Source organism: Triturus cristatus, chromosome 1_1 (assembly GCF_964204655.1).
Source record: "Triturus cristatus chromosome 1_1, aTriCri1.1, whole genome shotgun sequence".
NCBI classification, from domain to species: Eukaryota; Metazoa; Chordata; class Amphibia; order Caudata; family Salamandridae; genus Triturus; species Triturus cristatus.
This window is the reverse complement of record NC_140579.1, coordinates 7,625,351-7,645,215: the sequence shown is the minus strand read 5'-3', so window position 1 is coordinate 7,645,215 and position 19,865 is coordinate 7,625,351. Positions and strand designations below refer to the sequence as shown.

Here is a 19,865-nt window from a genome sequence, read left to right as displayed (position 1 = left end):
ACACTGGACAGTGACTATAAGCATGAGTCGAGCCCCGTCAGTGACTGTCAGTGTGTGGCAACCCTGGACAGTGACTATAAGCATGAGTCAAGCCCAGTCAGTGAGTCTCAGCGTGTGGCAACACTGGACAGTGACTATAAGCATGAGTCAAGCCCAGTCAATGACTCTCAGCGTGTGGCAACACTGGACAGTAACTATAAGCATGAGTCAAGCCCAGTCAGTGACTCTCAGTGTGTGGCAACACTGGACAGTAACTATAAGCATGAGTCAAGCCCAGTCAGTGACTCTCAGTGTGTGGCAACACTGGACAGAGACAATAAGCATGAGTCAAGCCCCATGAGGGACACTCAGTGTGTGGCAATACTGGACAGTGACAATAAGCATGAGTAAAACCTGGTCAGGGACACTCAATGTGTGGCAACACTGGACATTAACTATAAGCATGAGTCAAGCCCCGTCAGTGACTCTCAGTGTGTGGCAACACTGGCCAGTGACTATAAGCATGAGTCAAGTCCTGTAAGTGACTCTCAGCGTGTGGCAACACTGGACAGTAACTATAAGCATGAGTTCAAGCCCAGTCAGTGACTCTCAGTGTGTGGCAACACTGGACAGTGACTATAAGCATGAGTCAAGCCCTGTAAGTGACTCTCAGCGTGTGGCAACACTGGACAGTAACTATAAGCATGAGTCAAGCCCAGTCAGTGACTCTCAGTGTGTGGCAACACTGGACAGTGACAATAAGCATGAGCCAAGTCCTGTAAGTGACTCTCAGTGTGTGGCAACACTGGATAGTAACTATATGCATGAGTCAAGCCCAGTCAGTGATTCTCAGTGTGTGGCAACACTGGATAGTAACTATAAGCATGAGTCAAGTCCTGTAAGTGACTCTCAGCGTGTGGCAGCACTGGACATTGACTATATGCATGAGTCAAGTCCTGTAAGTGACTCTCATCATGTGGCAACACTGGACAGTGACTATACGCATGAGTTCAAGCCCAGTCAGTGACTCTCAGTGTGTGGCAACACTGGACAGTGACTATAAGCATGAGTCAAGTCCTGTAAGTGACTCTCAGCGTGTGGCAACACTGGACAGTAACTATAAGCATGAGTCAAGTCCTGTAAGTGACTCTCAGCGTGTGGCAGCACTGGACAGTGACTATATGCATGAGTCAAGTCCTGTAAGTGACTCTCAGCGTGTGGCAACACTGGACAGTAACTATAAGCATGAGTCAAGTCCTGTAAGTGACTCTCAGCGTGTGGCAACACTGGACAGTGACTATATGCATAAGTCAAGTCCTGTAAGTGACTCTCAGCGTGTGGCAACACTGGACAGTGACTATACGCATGAGTCAAGTCCTGTAAGTGACTCTCAACGTGTGGCAACACTGGACAGTAACTATAAGCATGAGTCAAGTCCTGTAAGTGACTCTCAGTGTGTGGCAACACTGGAAAGTGACTATAAGCATGAGTCAAGCCCAGTCAGTGACTCTCAGTGTGTGGCAACACTGGACAGAGACAATAAGCATGAGTCAAGCCCCGTCAGGGACACTCAGTGTGTGGCAATACAGGGACAGTGACAATAAGCATGAGTAAAACCTGGTCAGGGACACTCAATGTGTGACAACACTGGACATTAACTATAAGCATGAGTCAAGCCCCGTCAGTGACTCTCAGTGTTTGGCAACACTGGACAGTGACAATAAGCATGAGTCAAGCCCCGTCAGGGACACCCAGTGTGTGGCAATACTGGACAGTGACAATAAGCATGGGTCAAGAACAGTCAGTGACTCTCAGCATGTGGCAACACTGGACAGTGACTATAAGCATGAGTCAAGCCCAGTCAGTGACTCTCAGTGTGTGGCAAAACTGGACAGTGACTATAAGCATTAGTCAAGTCCTGTAAGTGACTCTCAGCATGTGGCTACGCTGGACAGTAATTATAAGCATGAGTCAAGCCCAGTCAGTGACTCTCAGTGTGTGGCAACACTGGACAGAGACAATAAGCATGAGTCAAGCCCAGTCAGTGACTCTCAGTGTGTGGCAACACTGGACAATGACTATAAGCATGAGTCAAACCCAGTCAGTGACTCTCAGTGTGTGGCAACACTGGACAGTAACTACAAGCATGAGTCAAGCCCAGTCAGTGACTCTCAGTGTGTGGCAACACTGGACAGTGACAATAAGCACGAGTCAAGTCCTGTGAGTGACTCTCAGTGTGTGGCAACACTGGCCAGTGACTATAAGCATGAGTCAAGCCCGGTCAGTGACTCTCAGTGTGTGGCAACACTGGATAGTAACTAGAAGCATGAGTCAAGCCCAGTCAGTGACTCTCAGTGTGTGGCAACACTGGACAGTGACTATAAGCATGAGTCGAGCCCCGTCAGTGACTGTCAGTGTGTGGCAACCCTGGACAGTGACTATAAGCATGAGTCAAGCCCAGTCAGTGAGTCTCAGCGTGTGGCAACACTGGACAGTGACTATAAGCATGAGTCAAGCCCAGTCAATGACTCTCAGCGTGTGGCAACATTGGACAGTAACTATAAGCATGAGTCAAGCCCAGTCAGTGACTCTCAGTGTGTGGCAACACTGGACAGTAACTATAAGCATGAGTCAAGCCCAGTCAGTGACTCTCAGTGTGTGGCAACACTGGACAGAGACAATAAGCATGAGTCAAGCCCCATCAGGGACTCTCAGTGTGTGGCAATACTGGACAGTGACAATAAGCATGAGTAAAACCCGGTCAGGGACACTCAATGTGTGGCAACACTGGACATTAACTATAATCATTCGTCAAGCCCCGTCAGTGACTCTCAGTGTGTGGCAACACTGGCCAGTGACTATAGGCATGAGTCAAGTCCTGTAAGTGACTCTCATCGTGTGGCAACACTGGACAGTAACTATAAGCATGAGTTCAAGCCCAGTCAGTGACTCTCAGTGTGTGGCAACACTGGACAGTGCCTATAAGCATGAGTCAAGTCCTGTAAGTGACTCTCAGCGTGTGGCAACACTGGACAGTAACTATAAGCATGAGTCAAGCCCAGTCAGTGACTCTCAGTGTGTGGCAACACTGGACAGTAACTATAAGCATGAGTCAAGTCCTGTAAGTGACTCTCAGCGTGTGGCAGCACTGGACAGTGACTATATGCATGAGTCAAGTCCTGTAAGTGACTCTCATCATGTGGCAACACTGGACAGTGACTATACGCATGAGTTCAAGCCCAGTCAGTGACTCTCAGTCTGTGGCAACACTGGACAGTGACTATAAGCATGAGTCAAGTCCTGTAAGTGACTCTCAGCGTGTGGCAACACTGGACAGTAACTATAAGCATGAGTCAAGTCCTGTAAGTGACTCTCAGCGTGTGGCAGCACTGGACAGTGACTATATGCATGAGTCAAGTCCTGTAAGTGACTCTCAGCGTGTGGCAACACTGGACAGTAACTATAAGCATGAGTCAAGTCCTGTAAGTGACTCTCAGCGTGTGGCAACACTGGACAGTGAATATACGCATGAGTCAAGTCCTGTAAGTGACTCTCAACGTGTGGCAACACTGGACAGTAACTATAAGCATGAGTCAAGTCCTGTAAGTGACTCTCAGTGTGTGGCAACACTGGAAAGTGACTATAAGCATGAGTCAAGCCCAGTCAGTGACTCTCAGTGTGTGGCAACACTGGACAGAGACAATAAGCATGAGTCAAGCCCCGTCAGGGACACTCAGTGTGTGGCAATACTGGACAGTGACAATAAGCATGAGTAAAACCTGGTCAGGGACACTCAATGTGTGACAACACTGGACATTAACTATAAGCATGAGTCAAGCCCCGTCAGCGACTCTCAGTGTTTGGCAACACTGGACAGTGACAATAAGCATGAGTCAAGCCCCGTCAGGGACACCCAGTGTGTGGCAATACTGGACAGTGACAATAAGCATGGGTCAAAAACAGTCAGTGACTCTCAGCATGTGGCAACACTGGACAGTGACTATAAGCATGAGTCAAGCCCAGTCAGTGACTCTCAGTGTGTGGCAAAACTGGACAGTGACTATAAGCATTAGTCAAGTCCTTTAAGTGACTCTCAGCATGTGGCTACGCTGGACAGTAATTATAAGCATGAGTCAAGCCCAGTCAGTGACTCTCAGTGTGTGGCAACACTGGACAGAGACAATAAGCATGAGTCAAGCCCAGTCAGTGACTCTCAGTGTGTGGCAACACTGGACAATGACTATAAGCATGAGTCAAACCCAGTCAGTGACTCTCAGTGTGTGGCAACACTGGACAGTAACTACAAGCATGAGTCAAGCCCAGTCAGTGACTCTCAGTGTGTGGCAACACTGGACAGTGACAATAAGCACGAGTCAAGTCCTGTGAGTGACTCTCAGTGTGTGGCAACACTGGCCAGTGACTATAAGCATGAGTCAAGCCCGGTCAGTGACTCTCAGTGTGTGGCAACACTGGATAGTAACTAGAAGCATGAGTCAAGCCCAGTCAGTGACTCTCAGTGTGTGGCAACACTGGACAGTGACTATAAGCATGAGTCGAGCCCCGTCAGTGACTGTCAGTGTGTGGCAACCCTGGACAGTGACTATAAGCATGAGTCAAGCCCAGTCAGTGAGTCTCAGCGTGTGGCAACACTGGACAGTGACTATAAGCATGAGTCAAGCCCAGTCAATGACTCTCAGCGTGTGGCAACATTGGACAGTAACTATAAGCATGAGTCAAGCCCAGTCAGTGACTCTCAGTGTGTGGCAACACTGGACAGTAACTATAAGCATGAGTCAAGCCCAGTCAGTGACTCTCAGTGTGTGGCAACACTGGACAGAGACAATAAGCATGAGTCAAGCCCCATCAGGGACACTCAGTGTGTGGCAATACTGGACAGTGACAATAAGCATGAGTAAAACCCGGTCAGGGACACTCAATGTGTGGCAACACTGGACATTAACTATAATCATGAGTCAAGCCCCGTCAGTGACTCTCAGTGTGTGGCAACACTGGCCAGTGACTATAGGCATGAGTCAAGTCCTGTAAGTGACTCTCATCGTGTGGCAACACTGGACAGTAACTATAAGCATGAGTTCAAGCCCAGTCAGTGACTCTCAGTGTGTGGCAACACTGGACAGTGACTATAAGCATGAGTCAAGTCCTGTAAGTGACTCTCAGCGTGTGGCAACACTGGACAGTAACTATAAGCATGAGTCAAGCCCAGTCAGTGACTCTCAGTGTGTGGCAACACTGGACAGTGACAATAAGCATGAGCCAAGTCCTGTAAGTGACTCTCAGTGTGTGGCAACACTGGATAGTAACTATAAGCATGAGTCAAGCCCAGTCAGTGACTCTCAGTGTGTGGCAACACTGGATAGTAACTATAAGCATGAGTCAAGTCCTGTAAGTGACTCTCATCGTGTGGCAACACTGGACAGTGACTATATGCATGAGTCAAGTCCTGTAAGTGACTCTCAGCGTGTGGCAACACTGGACAGTGACTATAAGCATGAGTCAAGTCCTGTAAGTGACTCTCAACGTGTGGCAACACTGGACAGTGACTATAAGCATGAGACAAGCCCAGTCAGTGACTCTCAGTGTGTGGCAACACTGGACAGTAACTATAAGCTTGAGTCAAGCCCAGTCAGTGACTCTCAGTGTGTGGCAACACTGGCCAGTGACTATAAGCATGAGTCAAGCTCTGTCAGGGACACTCAGTGTGTGGCAACACTGGATAGTAACTATAAGCATGAGTCAAGCCCAGTCAGTGACTCTCAGTGTGTGGCAACACTGGATAGTAACTATAAGCATGAGTCAAGTCCTGTAAGTGACTCTCAGCGTGTGGCAACACTGGACAGTGACTATATCCATGAGTCAAGTCCTGTAAGTGACTCTCAGCGTGTGGCAACACTGGACAGTGACTATAAGCATGAGTCAAGTCCTGTAAGTGACTCTCAACGTGTGGCAACACTGGACAGTGTCTATAAGCATGAGACAAGCCCAGTCAGTGACTCTCAGTGTGTGGCAACACTGGACAGTAACTATAAGCTTGAGTCAAGCCCAGTCAGTGACTCTCAGTGTGTGGCAACACTGGCCAGTGACTATAAGCATGAGTCAAGCCCTGTCAGGGACACTCAGCATGTGGCAACACCAGACAGTTACTATTTTTGTACGTACAAAGCAGGTATGGCTAGTGGGGCGCAGGGGCAGGGCAAGGGCGGAGCGGGGCGGGGGGTAAGTCAACAGACAGAATAGGAAAAATTACATTTAAAAAAAAAAACACTTACCTTGCACTTGCCGCATCGCCTAGGTGAGTGCAAGGTAAATGGTTTATTTATTGTTAATATGATTTTCCCTATTCCGTTGTCTATGGCTAAACCCCCTGCCCCACTCGTCTTACCTGTACCAACCGCGCCCGATACCAAGCCCCATCAGTAACACTCAGCATATGGCAACAGTGACTATAAGTGTGTACCAAGCCCAGTTAGTGACTCTCAGTGTGTGGCAACACTGGACAGTGACTATAAGCATGAGTCAAGCCCAGTCAATGACTCTCAGCGTGTGGCAACACTGGACAGTAACTATAAGCATGAGTCAAGCCCAGTCAGTGACTCTCAGTGTGTGGCAACACTGGACAGTAACTATAAGCATGAGTCAAGCCCAGTCAGTGACTCTCAGTGTGTGGCAACACTGGACAGAGACAATAATCATGAGTCAAGCCCCATCAGGGACACTCAGTGTGTGGCAATACTGAACAGTGACAATAAGCATGAGTAAAACCCGGTCAGGGACACTCAATGTGTGGCAACACTGGACATTAACTATAAGCATGAGTCAAGCCCCGTCAGTGACTCTCAGTGTGTGGCAACACTGGCCAGTGACTATAAGCATGAGTCAAGTCCTGTAAGTGACTCTCAGCGTGTGGCAACACTGGACAGTAACTATAAGCATGAGTCAAGCCCAGTCAGTGACTCTCAGTGTGTGGCAACACTGGACAGTGACAATAAGCATGAGCCAAGTCCTGTAAGTGACTCTCAGTGTGTGGCAACACTGGATAGTAACTATAAGCATGAGTCAAGCCCAGTCAGTGACTCTCAGTGTGTGGCAACACTGGATAGTAACTATAAGCATGAGTCAAGTCCTGTAAGTGACTCTCAGCATGTGGCAACACTGGACAGTGACTATATCCATGAGTCAAGTCCTGTAAGTGACTCTCAGCGTGTGGCAACACTGGACAGTGACTATACGCATGAGTCAAGTCCTGTAAGTGACTCTCAACGTGTGGCAACACTGGACAGTGTCTATAAGCATGAGACAAGCCCAGTCAGTGACTCTCAGTGTGTGGCAACACTGGACAGTAACTATAAGCTTGAGTCAAGCCCAGTCAGTGACTCTCAGTGTGTGGCAACACTGGCCAGTGACTATAAGCATGAGTCAAGCCCTGTCAGGGACACTCAGCATGTGGCAACACCAGACAGTTACTATTTTTGTACGTACAAAGCAGGTATGGCTAGTGGGGCGCAGGGGCAGGGCAAGGGCGGAGCGGGGCGGGGGGTAAGTCAACAGACAGAATAGGAAAAATTACATTTAAAAAAAAAAAACACTTACCTTGCACTTGCCGCATCGCCTAGGTGAGTGCAAGGTAAATGGTTTATTTATTGTTAATATGATTTTCCCTATTACGTTGTCTATGGCTAAACCCCCTGCCCCACTCGTCTTACCTGTACCAACCGCGCCCGATACCAAGCCCCATCAGTAACACTCAGCATATGGCAACAGTGACTATAAGTGTGTACCAAGCCCAGTTAGTGACTCTCAGTGTGTGGCAACACTGGACAGTGACTATAAGCATGAGTCAAGCCCAGTCAATGACTCTCAGCGTGTGGCAACACTGGACAGTAACTATAAGCATGAGTCAAGCCCAGTCAGTGACTCTCAGTGTGTGGCAACACTGGACAGTAACTATAAGCATGAGTCAAGCCCAGTCAGTGACTCTCAGTGTGTGGCAACACTGGACAGAGACAATAATCATGAGTCAAGCCCCATCAGGGACACTCAGTGTGTGGCAATACTGAACAGTGACAATAAGCATGAGTAAAACCCGGTCAGGGACACTCAATGTGTGGCAACACTGGACATTAACTATAAGCATGAGTCAAGCCCCGTCAGTGACTCTCAGTGTGTGGCAACACTGGCCAGTGACTATAAGCATGAGTCAAGTCCTGTAAGTGACTCTCAGCGTGTGGCAACACTGGACAGTAACTATAAGCATGAGTTCAAGCCCAGTCAGTGACTCTCAGTGTGTGGCAACACTTGACAGTGAGTATAAGCATGAGTCAAGTCCTGTAAGTGACTCTCAGCGTGTGGCAACACTGGACAGTAACTATAAGCATGAGTCAAGCCCAGTCAGTGACTCTCAGTGTGTGGCAACACTGGACAGTGACAATAAGCATGAGCCAAGTCCTGTAAGTGACTCTCAGTGTGTGGCAACACTGGATAGTAACTATAAGCATGAGTCAAGCCCAGTCAGTGACTCTCAGTGTGTGGCAACACTGGATAGTAACTATAAGCATGAGTCAAGTCCTGTAAGTGACTCTCAGCATGTGGCAACACTGGACAGTGACTATATCCATGAGTCAAGTCCTGTAAGTGACTCTCAGCGTGTGGCAACACTGGACAGTGACTATACGCATGAGTCAAGTCCTGTAAGTGACTCTCAACGTGTGGCAACACTGGACAGTGTCTATAAGCATGAGACAAGCCCAGTCAGTGACTCTCAGTGTGTGGCAACACTGGACAGTAACTATAAGCTTGAGTCAAGCCCAGTCAGTGACTCTCAGTGTGTGGCAACACTGGCCAGTGACTATAAGCATGAGTCAAGCCCTGTCAGGGACACTCAGCATTTGGCAACACCAGACAGTTACTATTTTTGTACGTACAAAGCAGGTATGGCTAGTGGGGCGCAGGGGCAGGGCAAGGAGGGAGCGGGGCGGGGGGTAAGTCAACAGACAGAATAGGAAAAATTACATTAAAAAAAAAAACACTTACCTTGCACTTGCCGCATCGCCTAGGTGAGTGCAAGGTAAATGGTTTATTTATTGTTAATATGATTTTCCCTATTCCGTTGTCTATGGCTAAACCCAATGCCCCACTCGTCTTACCTGTACCAACCGCGCCCGGTACCAAGCCCCATCAGTAACACTCAGCATATGGCAACAGTGACTATAAGTGTGTACCAAGCCCAGTTAGTGACTCTCAGTGTGTGGCAAAATTGGACAGTGACTATAAGCATGAGTCAAGCCCAGTCAGTGACTCTCAGTGTGTGGCAACACTGGACAGTAACTATAAGCTTGAGTCAAGCCCAGTCAGTGACTCTCAGTGTGTGGCAACACTGGACAGAGACAATAAGCATGAGTCAAGCCCCATCAGGGACACTCAGTGTGTGGCAATACTGAACAGTGACAATAAGCATGAGTAAAACCCGGTTAGGGACACTCAATGTGTGGCAACAGTGGACATTAACTATAAGCATGAGTCAAGCCCCGTCAGTGACTCTCAGTGTGTGGCAACACTGGCCAGTGACTATAAGCATGAGTCAAGTCCTGTAAGTGACTCTCAGCGTGTGGCAACACTGGACAGTAACTATAAGCATGAGTTCAAGCCCAGTCAGTGACTCTCAGCGTGTGGCAACACTGGACAGTGACTATACGCATGAGTCAAGTCCTGTAAGTGACTCTCAACGTGTGGCAACACTGGACAGTGACTATAAGCATGAGACAAGCCCAGTCAGTGACTCTCAGTGTGTGGCAACACTGGCCAGTGACTATAATTTTGCGTACCAAGCAGGTATGGCCGGTGCAGGTAAGAACAGTGGGGCACTGAGGCGTGGCACGGGAGGAGCGGGCAGGGGGGGGGGGGAGTCAGCAGACGTTAGAATAGGGAAAATAATAAATAAAATAAAACCACGTACCTTGTGCTCGCCACATTGCCGAGCTCAAGGTAAGTAGTTTTATTTATTATTTAATTTTATTTTCCCTATTCTGTTGTCAGTGACTCCCCCCAACTGGTCTTACCTGCACCAGCCGCGCCTGGTACCAATATTTCCCCCAGGCGCTGCCTAACTCTCTCATTCTGTGTAAGAATTGCTGCCATAAGAATTGTGACTTGCCAGACAGTAAGCTCAATACCCCTAAGTGCAGCGTGACTCTCTCAAACTCTAGAATGATTACCTGCATTGGAAGTGTGGCCCTGCCAGGCAGTGGGATAATACCCCTGGGTGCAGAATAATTCTCTTGCACTGTGTGAGGATTACCTTGGCAGGAAGGTTGGATGTGCCAGTCTGTATGATAATTACCACTCCATGCAGCATGACTCTCAAACACTAAAAGAATTATCACCATAGGAAGTATGACCCTTCCATATGGTATGCTATTTAACACTAGATGCAGTGTGATTTTCTCATAATGTTCAAGGATTACCACTGTGGCCTTGCTGGACAGTATGATAATTTCCCATAGGGTCTGCGTGACTACCCTGTAAGGATTACCACCATGGGAAATGTGATCCTGCCAGGTGATATGATAATTACCACTTGGTGCAGGGTGATTCTCCCATCCTGTTTGAGGATTTTCAATGTAGCAAGTAGGACCCAGCCAGACAACACGATAACTAACCCTAGGTGCAGCGTGACTCTCTCATACTCTGTAAGGATTACCACCATTGGATGTGTGGCCCTGCTAGACTGTATGATAATTACAACTAGGTGCAGCGTGACTCTCTCATACTCTGTAAGGATTACCACTATTGGAGGTGTGGCCCTGCCAGACATCACAATAACTACCCTTAGGTGCAGTGTGACTCTCTCATACTCTGTAAGGGTTACCACCATTGGAGGTGTGGCCCTGCTAGACTGTATGATAATTACTCCTAGGTGCAGCCTGGCTCTCTCATACTGTATAAGCATTACCCCCCAGGAAGTGAGACCTTGTAAGATTGTGTGATAACTACCACCCGGTGCAGAGTGATTTTCTCAGACTATGTAACGATTACTGCCATAGGAAGTGTAGTCCTCCAAAGGGTATGGTAATATCCCCTAGGTGCAGCATGACTCTCTCATACTCTGTAAGGATTGGTGCCATAGGAAGTGTGACCCTCTAGGTGCAGGGTGACTGTGTCATACTGTGCAAGGATTACCGCTGTAGGAAGTGTGACCCTCTAGGTGCAGAATGACTGTCATACAGTGTAAGGATTACCGCTGTTGGAAGTGTGACCCTCTAGGTGCAACATTACTGTGTCATACCGTGTAAGGATTACCGGCGTAGGAAGTGTGGCCCTCTAGGTGCAGCGTGGCTGTGTCATACTGTGTAAGGATTACTGCTGTAGGAAGTGTGGCCCTCTATGTGCAGGGTGACTCTGTCATACTCTGTATGGATTACTGCTGTAGGAAGTGTGGCCCTCTAGGTGCAGCATGACCGTGTCATACTCTGTACGTATTACCGCTGTTGGAAGTGTGACCCTCTAGGTGCAGCGTGGCTGTGTCATACTGTGTAATGATTACCACTCTAGGAAGTATTCTGTTATACCCTACTTAATTGTATAACATGTAGTCCAGCCCTGCTGCCACTAGCTGCTCAGCCAGAGCGTGAGATGGTCATAGAATGTTGGTGTGCCTGTGATGCATGGAATGCCTGGGTGTCTAAGTGGATGAGTGTTGGCAGTTAGAGATGGGCTGAGCAGCTAGGGAGGCTGCTCCTGGTGGGGCTGGTACCACACTAGGCTGGCTGGGGTAAAGACAGATGTGACCTGTGCTGGAGACTGAATAAAGAAGACTTAATAATACCTCCAGGCTCCAGGTGTCTATCTTCAGAGATCACAACATATTCCCTGCCAGATGGTATGATAACCACCTCTACCTGAAAGCTGACCCCATCATACTGTATCACAATACCTTCTCGAAGGACGGCCTTGACAGACTATATCAAAATTACCTGTGGGTGCAGGTTGATCCCTCTGAGCACTGGTTGAAGCCATTTGATCCTCAACAAATCCACAGGACTCTGTAAAGAGAAGAGTGTGAAGAAATGTGCTTTTATCTAATACAGATACAGGAAATGGCCTAGAAAGTGCTGATGCAGTTCTTCATGCTGCACACAGTAGAGGAGGCGGGGAGGTTCTAATGATCAGATACAATTTTGTTACTGCTGCAGTTTGTGTTATATGGAGAGCTGCTGAGAGTCAAGATAACAGGCCAGCATCACCAACATCTATCTTCAGTGACGTATTCGAGGGAGGCTGGAGGGAGAGACAAAGAGAGGCAGAGAGAGAGACAGAGACAGAGAGAGAGGCAAAGAGAGAGAGAGAGAGAGGGAGAGAGACAGAGAGACAAAGAGAGGCAGAGAGAGAGAGAGAGAAAGAAAAAAAGAGATATTTGTGCATGGGAAGGTGCTGGGAAAAAGAGAAACAAAAGACACACAGTTGATGGACGGAATGCAGATCAAATCTAAACATTCACCCCAGTCAAGAGATCTGGATTAAATCCATCATTCTTTTGTTTACCATGCAACCCCAGTTTGCACCTGGCCATGTGCAAGTCAGTCTTGACCCTGTGCCTCATGGGAATAGTCCAACCGGAACTGCCAAGCAAGGTCCTCCCTGGACCAGAAACAAGCATTCTAGGACTGGTTTCGGGGTTTCATCCCTCATCAGCCAGGATCGCTTAAATCAAGTGGCACAGTGAGCCCGGGACCCACGTCTGGGAATACTCGGCGCACTTTGGACGATAAAACAAAAGATACACATTTGATGGATGGAATGCAGAATAAATCAAAACATTCACCCCGAGTCAAGAGATCTGGGTTAAATCCATCATTCTTTTGCTCACCATGCCAACCCAGTTTAGACCTGGCCATATGCAAATCAGTCTTGACTCTGTGCCTCATGGGAACAGTCCAGCCCAAACTGCCAAGCCAGGTCCTCCCTGGACCAAAAACAAGTATACTAGGACCAGTTTCGGGGTTCACCCCTCATCAGCCAGGATAGTTTAAATCCAGTGGCACAGTGAGCCCAGGACCCACGTCAGGGCATACCCAGCGCACTTTGGGTGAGAAAGCAAAAGACACACAGTTGATGGACGGAATGCAGAACAAATCAAAACATTCACCCCCAGTCAAGAGATCTGGGTTAAATCCATCATTCTTTTGCTCACCATGCCACCCCAGTTTAGACCTGGCCATATACAAATCAGTCTGGACCCTGTGCATCATGGGAACAGTCCAACCCGAACTGCCAAGCCAGGTCCTCCCTGGACCAGAAACAAGCATCCTAGGACCGGTTTCAGGCTTTCACCCCTCATCAGCCAGGTTAGCTTGAATCAAGTGGCAGAGAGCCCAGGACCCGCATCTGGGCATACCCGGTGCACGTAGGGCGAGACAACAAAAGGCACACAGTTGATGGACAGAATGCAGAACAAATCAAAGCATTCACCCCCAGTCAAGAGATCTGGGTTAAATCCATCATTCTTTTGAAACTCTTGCAAATCCGAGACCTATTGCATTACAAATGTATGTTAACCCCTTCAGTGCCCGCCCCTTTCCCCGCCCTGTGCCGGCCGTTGCATTAGCGGGCGGGGTCTATGACGAGCTGGACTCGTCATGGGCACAGCGCCACCGCGGCCCATGACGAGTCCAGCTCGTCATGGGCACTGAAGGGGTTAAACCCCAAAACTGATCCCAAGATGCTTGTTTCTGGTCCAGGGAGGACCTGGCTTGGCAGTTTGGGCTGGAATGTTCCCATGAGGCACAGGGTCAAGACTGATTTGCATAAGGCCAGGTCTAAACTGGGGTGGCATGGTGAGCAAAGGATGTTGCATTTCCTTGACCTGTACATCAAGTTCCCTAGCCCAGCTCAACTCCCTGAAGTAAAGGATGCCTTTTATACACTGGGGAGGATGCCGAACGTCATCGGATCTATTGATGGTACGCATGTGGCCCTGATACGACCACAGGCACATGAGAAGGCATACCGGAACAGGAAACATTTCCACGCGATCAATGCTCTGGTGGTATGTCTTGCAGACATGTGTATCACACATGTGTGTGCAAGTTTACCGGTTCTGCGCACGATGCCTACATAATGAGGAGTAGTCGCATTACAACGCTGATGTCACAGATGCCAGACCAGCGTGCCTGGCTTGTCGGTGTGTACTGACTGTTTACCATTGTGTGTGTTTGGCAATGTTGTAATTCCCACTCCTACAAAACTCAGCTAATTGTTCAATTGTTTGTGTGTAGGTAACTCCGGATACCCCAACATGCCGTGCCGTGGTTGCTGACACCCCTCAAGAACCCTGTGACACCAGCCGAGATGCGCTACAATGAGGCACATGGTCGGACCAGGAGGGTGATTGAGCGGACATTTGGCCTCCTGAAAAGCTGCTTCTGCTGCCTGGAGAAGACCGGAGGGGCCCTCCCATATGACCCTGCAAAAGTGTGCAAAATTATCCTTGTATGCTGCATGCTACACAACATGGCAATGCGGAAGAAGGTGCATCTCATCCAGGATGATGATGACCGACCTCCGCCACCTGTGGAGGATCCCGGCCTGGGCCACGATGCCAGTGATGATGATGAAGATGAGGGTGACGGCCGCCCACAGCTCATCCACAACTTCTTCACCTGAATGTGAGTTTACAGGGTTGTTATGTCAATGTATGGAGTTAGCCTGAAATGTGTTGTGGCTGCTCTGTTGCTGTCTGATTGTGTCTGTGTGCCACTTGACTGGATGCGTGCAGTGATGTGTCCATTCAGGTGGTCTGTACTCCACAATAGTGTAGTACTGCTAACTTGTTTCTGTGTAGGTTTCTTGTGACATGTTTTGTGCATGTGTATTGCATTTCTCTCCTGTTCTGCTGTGCTTTTGACTGTGTATTGTGTCTGTCCTTCCCAGGGAACATTGCCTGTTGTTTGGTCAACACTGACCCCCAACACCCAGAATCCAACACCAGTGTGGGAGTTGTCAATTGCCATCAAGTGATGTGCCACACACCCCTGGACTTCAATTCTCAGACACTCTGTTACCGTGTGTCCACCGTAATGTACAAATTCCTTGCAACTATTTTAGAATAAACTTGTTGCTGATGTGTAATGAACCTGTGCTATGCTTTGTTAGGTGCGTTGTCTGTCTTCCCACATCTGAGTGAAACTTGCTTACCTCACATGTGTACTTGTTACCACTGACTGTGGATAGGTGTTGTGTCTGTGCATACCAATGTGGTCCAGGTCAACATCACTGTGTGGGATGAGTAACATGGCCATGGTGAGTATGTGTTGTGTTGCCATAGTGATGTGTCTCCCTCACATGTGTCACATTACCATGACTCACCTAACGGTGTTCACATTGTTGTAGTATTGGGCATACACTGTGTTGTTTAGCAGATCAACATCTCCATGACACATGACAAGTTGGAATCACAACAGAGGCAAGTATGGTGTACTGGTGAGTTTATTTTCGGACATGTGTGAGGAAACTGCACAGGATGGTGGGTGCTGTACATTGGGTTTTGAATCCAAAGTTCACAGTAGAGTTGGAAGTGTTGGTAGATGAAATGTCCAGAGTAAAGTCCACAGTCATCTGCTACATTGGACCAACATGAACCCTCCATGTCATGTGGGCGAGTTGTGTTCGATTGGACAAGGTGAACGGGTTGCGCACAAAGAACATTGTCCAGAACAGGTTTAGAGGCCCTGGGGGATGTGCAGGGACATCTGCATCTCACATGTCCTTCTTCGGACGACCCCTCTTCTTCTTGGGGGGGGGATCCTCAGGTGCAGGCCTCTGCGGTGCAGAGGACTCTCCGCCAGAGTCCTCCTCCCTCCCTGTGGCACTGGCAGATGGTGTGGCAACAGATGTTGTGGCCACAGGGAGGTGTGGACATGTTTGTGGTCATCTGGCGGAGGCATTGGAGTAAGTCGCATTGCACCGCAGTAATTGCTTCCCACTTTGCCTCCATGCGAGCATGGTGGGCAGCCTGCTCCTGTTGTATGTCCTTGAGGATCCCCACTACCTGCCCAAATCCTCCGGTGTTATCCTGGTACGCATCTATGATGCGTGCCAGTTGGGGGTCATCATGCAGTCCAGACCCCTCTGCAAGGCGAGCCCTCTGCCTCCCATCCCTCCCAGCACCCCTATCCACACGGCCAGGACCAGCGGCGGCACGCACAGGTGACACTGGGACCCCTTGGGTGGTGTTGCTGGTGGTGTTGGCTGCAGCTTCCGGGGGGTCCTGTGTTCCTGTGCTGTAGGTGTTCTGTGGCCTTGGTCTGTCCGTGTTGGCGGGGGTGCCCTGTCTGTTTCCAGATGCTGGAGGCATGGGTACAGGGGGTGCAGATGTTGGTGCTGCTGGTGCTGCGTGATGACTCACACCGGAGGTGCCAGGTTGTTCTTCGTCATCCGAAGAGGACAGAGACAGAGTCAAACCAGAGAGCTGGGACTGGGAATCCTCTTCATTTGGTGCTGTGTCCCCAGCACCACCTGTGTTTGGAAGAGACACACAATGTAAGCTATGTTTCTACAGGCTTCAATGGTTCACAAACATGACATTTTCTACTGTACGAATGGATGCCTGCCAGTACACTGCTTTGTTCCGGCTTGTCACGGACAGAGATTGATATTGTTGTTGCACATAGCCCAGCCAAAATGAAACATTTCAATGTGCATGTCAAAGTGTGTGCATGCCCAGCTCATGGATAGATTTGCCGGTACATGACCATTACTACTCAAGGGCCATCACGTTGCTGACACAGGTGTGTTATCCCTGTACACATGTGAGATTTAACAAGGACATACATGCTATTCCACTGGGGATATGTTGTACTATTGGGGCATGTGTGTTAGCAGAGTTTGCTAGTCTTTGTGTGCCACATTGGTGTATTGGTACGACATGGTCACAGTCCAGTATGCCTGTGATCTCTTTGGAGGAAGTGTTTTCTTCCAGTGTTCCTAGTTCCCATCTCATTTCATACAAGGGATGATGTCACCATCGTTAATGAGTCTGGTGCTGAGTTTTTTACGTGCATATGTGATTTGACTTGTCAATGTTCTCCATGGTGACATGGATTGGGCAATGTGGCACTCTGGCTTTTCAATGCTCATGACAGTGAGGGCCGGCGGTGTGTGTGTTGCAGTTTAGCTGCTATGAGTAGCATGTCTCCTCCAATGCTGTCCAGGTTTGACCTTGTGTCTACAGTGTCTATGTCAGTGAGTGGTGTGTTGTGTGAAGGATGCCTATGTTTCAGCACGATGTAGGAGTGGAATGCAGCTCACAACAGCACCGAGTGTGAATGCGAACATGCTATGGTGTCGGCTATATTGGTGTGTCCATTCCATTCACTGTCAGATGTCCACTGTCAATGATGTATATGTGAGTACCTGTGTGTTTTGTGTAATGTACCATATATGGGTCTCCACATTTGTCATCTGCAAGACACACCTCCCCTACCCGGCCAGGGGCCACCCCTGGAAACTGCATCCCCAGACAATGATTTAGAACGGGGAACAACCTTTACAACGCAACTTTTACAACGCACTACACTTACAACGCATTTTTTACAACGCAAAATCCATTACAACGCATTCCATTACATAGCATGACACTACAACGCATTTTTAAAAACTACCTTTACAACGCATTCCATTACAACGCATACTACCTTTACAACGCATACCATTACAACGCATAATATTACACTACACTATCCAACACTTACCCTACTGTTGCACCCCCTGGAGTTAGAATAGTAATTTTTACCCCTATACTATCCAACACTTACCCTACTGTTGCACCCCCTGGAGTTAGAATAGTAATTTTTACCCCTATACTATCCAACACTTACCCTACTGTTGCACCCCCTGGAGTTAGAATAGTAATTTTAACCCCTATACTATCCAACACTTACCCTACTGTTGCACCCCCTGGAGTTAGAATAGTAATTGTTACCCCTATACTATCCAACACTTACCCTACTGTTGCACCCCCTGGAGTTAGAATAGTAATTTTTACCCCTATACTATCCAACACTTACCCTACTGTTGCACCCCCTGGAGTTAGAATAGTAATTTTTACCCCTATACTATCCAACACTTACCCTACTGTTGCACCCCCTGGAGTTAGAATAGTAATTTTTACCCCTATACTATCCAACACTTTCCCTACTGTTGCACCCCCTGGAGTTAGAATAGTAATTTTTACCCCTATACTATCCAACACTTACCCTACTGTTGCACCCCCTGGAGTTAGAATAGTAATTTTTACCCCTATACTATCCAACACTTACCCTACTGTTGCACCCCCTGGAGTTAGAAAAGTAATTTTACCCCTATACTATCTAATACTTACCTTAAATGCAATTTAATATTATGCGTTGTAATGGTATGCGTTGTAAAGGTAGTATGCGTTGTAATGGAATGCGTTGTAAAGGTAGTTTTTAAAAATGCGTTGTAGTGTCATGCTATGTAATGGAATGCGTTGTAATGGATTTTGCGTTGTAAAAAATGCGTTGTAAGTGCATGCGTTGTAAAAGTGTGCGTTGTAACGACATACATCCATTTAGAACATATGGTTGCAATGGCTGTGTGTGCGACCGGGTTTTGTTTGGTCAGTGCATATGTGTGATTGTCAGCCACATCATTTCTCAGGCCCAGTGTCAGACATCTTGTCAGTCCCTTCCCACTCCCTGTGAGGCGAGCATGGTTCAGTGTGAGCTTGTTGGGCCATGTGGGTGGCTGGGGATTGTTTGTCACTGTAACTCCCATCATGCTTTTGGCTACACACCCTTTCCCAGCATGCCCATACTTCCTTCCTCTTGACTCTGCTTCCCTGTGACGGGGTGTGACAGCAATGGCAAGATGGCTGACTGTGAAATCCTGGTGTTTGTGTGGCTACAAGTCCAAAGAGAGCCCCTGTGCTTCACACAGCAGCACCCACTACGGTGTATCTTTTGCTGATATTTCACTGAGGTGTGGGTCAATGCATTCTACCCGGTGAGTTGTGTGGAGTTTGTGTTGGGAGGGGTGTCTCCACATGCTGGTAAGTATGGTCAGAGCTGTCAGTCCTCCTTCCCACCCGGCCAGACAACCCACCATGAAACGTGCTTCCATTGGAGGGCGTGCAAGTTGTCTTTCAGGATGTCAATCAGTGGTGGCCTGCTTCTGATTTGCACACAACCCCTACCAGGGCCTTGTGCTCCCCACAGCAGGACCCAGTGTCAGCCATCTTGTCAGTCATTTTCCACTCCCTGTGCTGTGGGAATGTTTCAGAGAGGTCTTGATGGACCAATTTTGAGGGGGAGCATTATCTGTGACTACAAACCCCATCATGCTTTTGGACACACTCACTTCACCTGCATACCCACTATTCCTTCCTGTCAGTCAGCTGCACTGTGAGGTAGTGTGTTTGTGGTGGCAAACTGTCTGACAGTGTTTATTTGGCTTTGTGCCACAGACTTGCTCTATTTGTTGTTCGGTTTGTACATGTCATGATACAGTTCCAAGTCACTATGAGATAGCAGGTATTGTGTTTGTCTGACTAGCATACACATCTTGGGATGATTATCTATTGGTTACTGTGGCTTTGCTAACGGTGCATGGTTTCACTGTCCCCTTGCCACACAATATTGAGTATGTTGTTTGTGTACTCATCAGGCTCTAGTATGTCTGTTAGACCATGGACGCTCTCTGGTGGTAGGATGTCCCGCACCTTCCCCTCCCAGGTCCTGAAGTAGACTGGTTTGGTAGGAGGGCCACCATTGGTGCGCTGACTCAAGGCGTGATCTTCCTCGATGAGTTTCTTGACCCTCCTGCACACGTCATACCACCTGTTCTGGATATCGTCC

The 19,865-nt window shown here is 48.4% G+C and overlaps 1 protein-coding gene across 1 annotated transcript in view; it reads right to left on the bottom strand.

Annotated features, from left to right (window-relative positions):
* LOC146869094 (uncharacterized) overlaps positions 1-19,865 on the bottom strand; it is a 260,701-nt gene that overhangs the window by 206,402 nt on the left and 34,434 nt on the right. Inside the window, exon 3 of the mRNA XM_085599811.1 lies at positions 11,967-12,035. Coding sequence (XP_085455937.1) covers positions 11,967-12,035 — 69 coding nt within the window. The remainder of the gene's footprint in view (positions 1-11,966; positions 12,036-19,865) is intronic.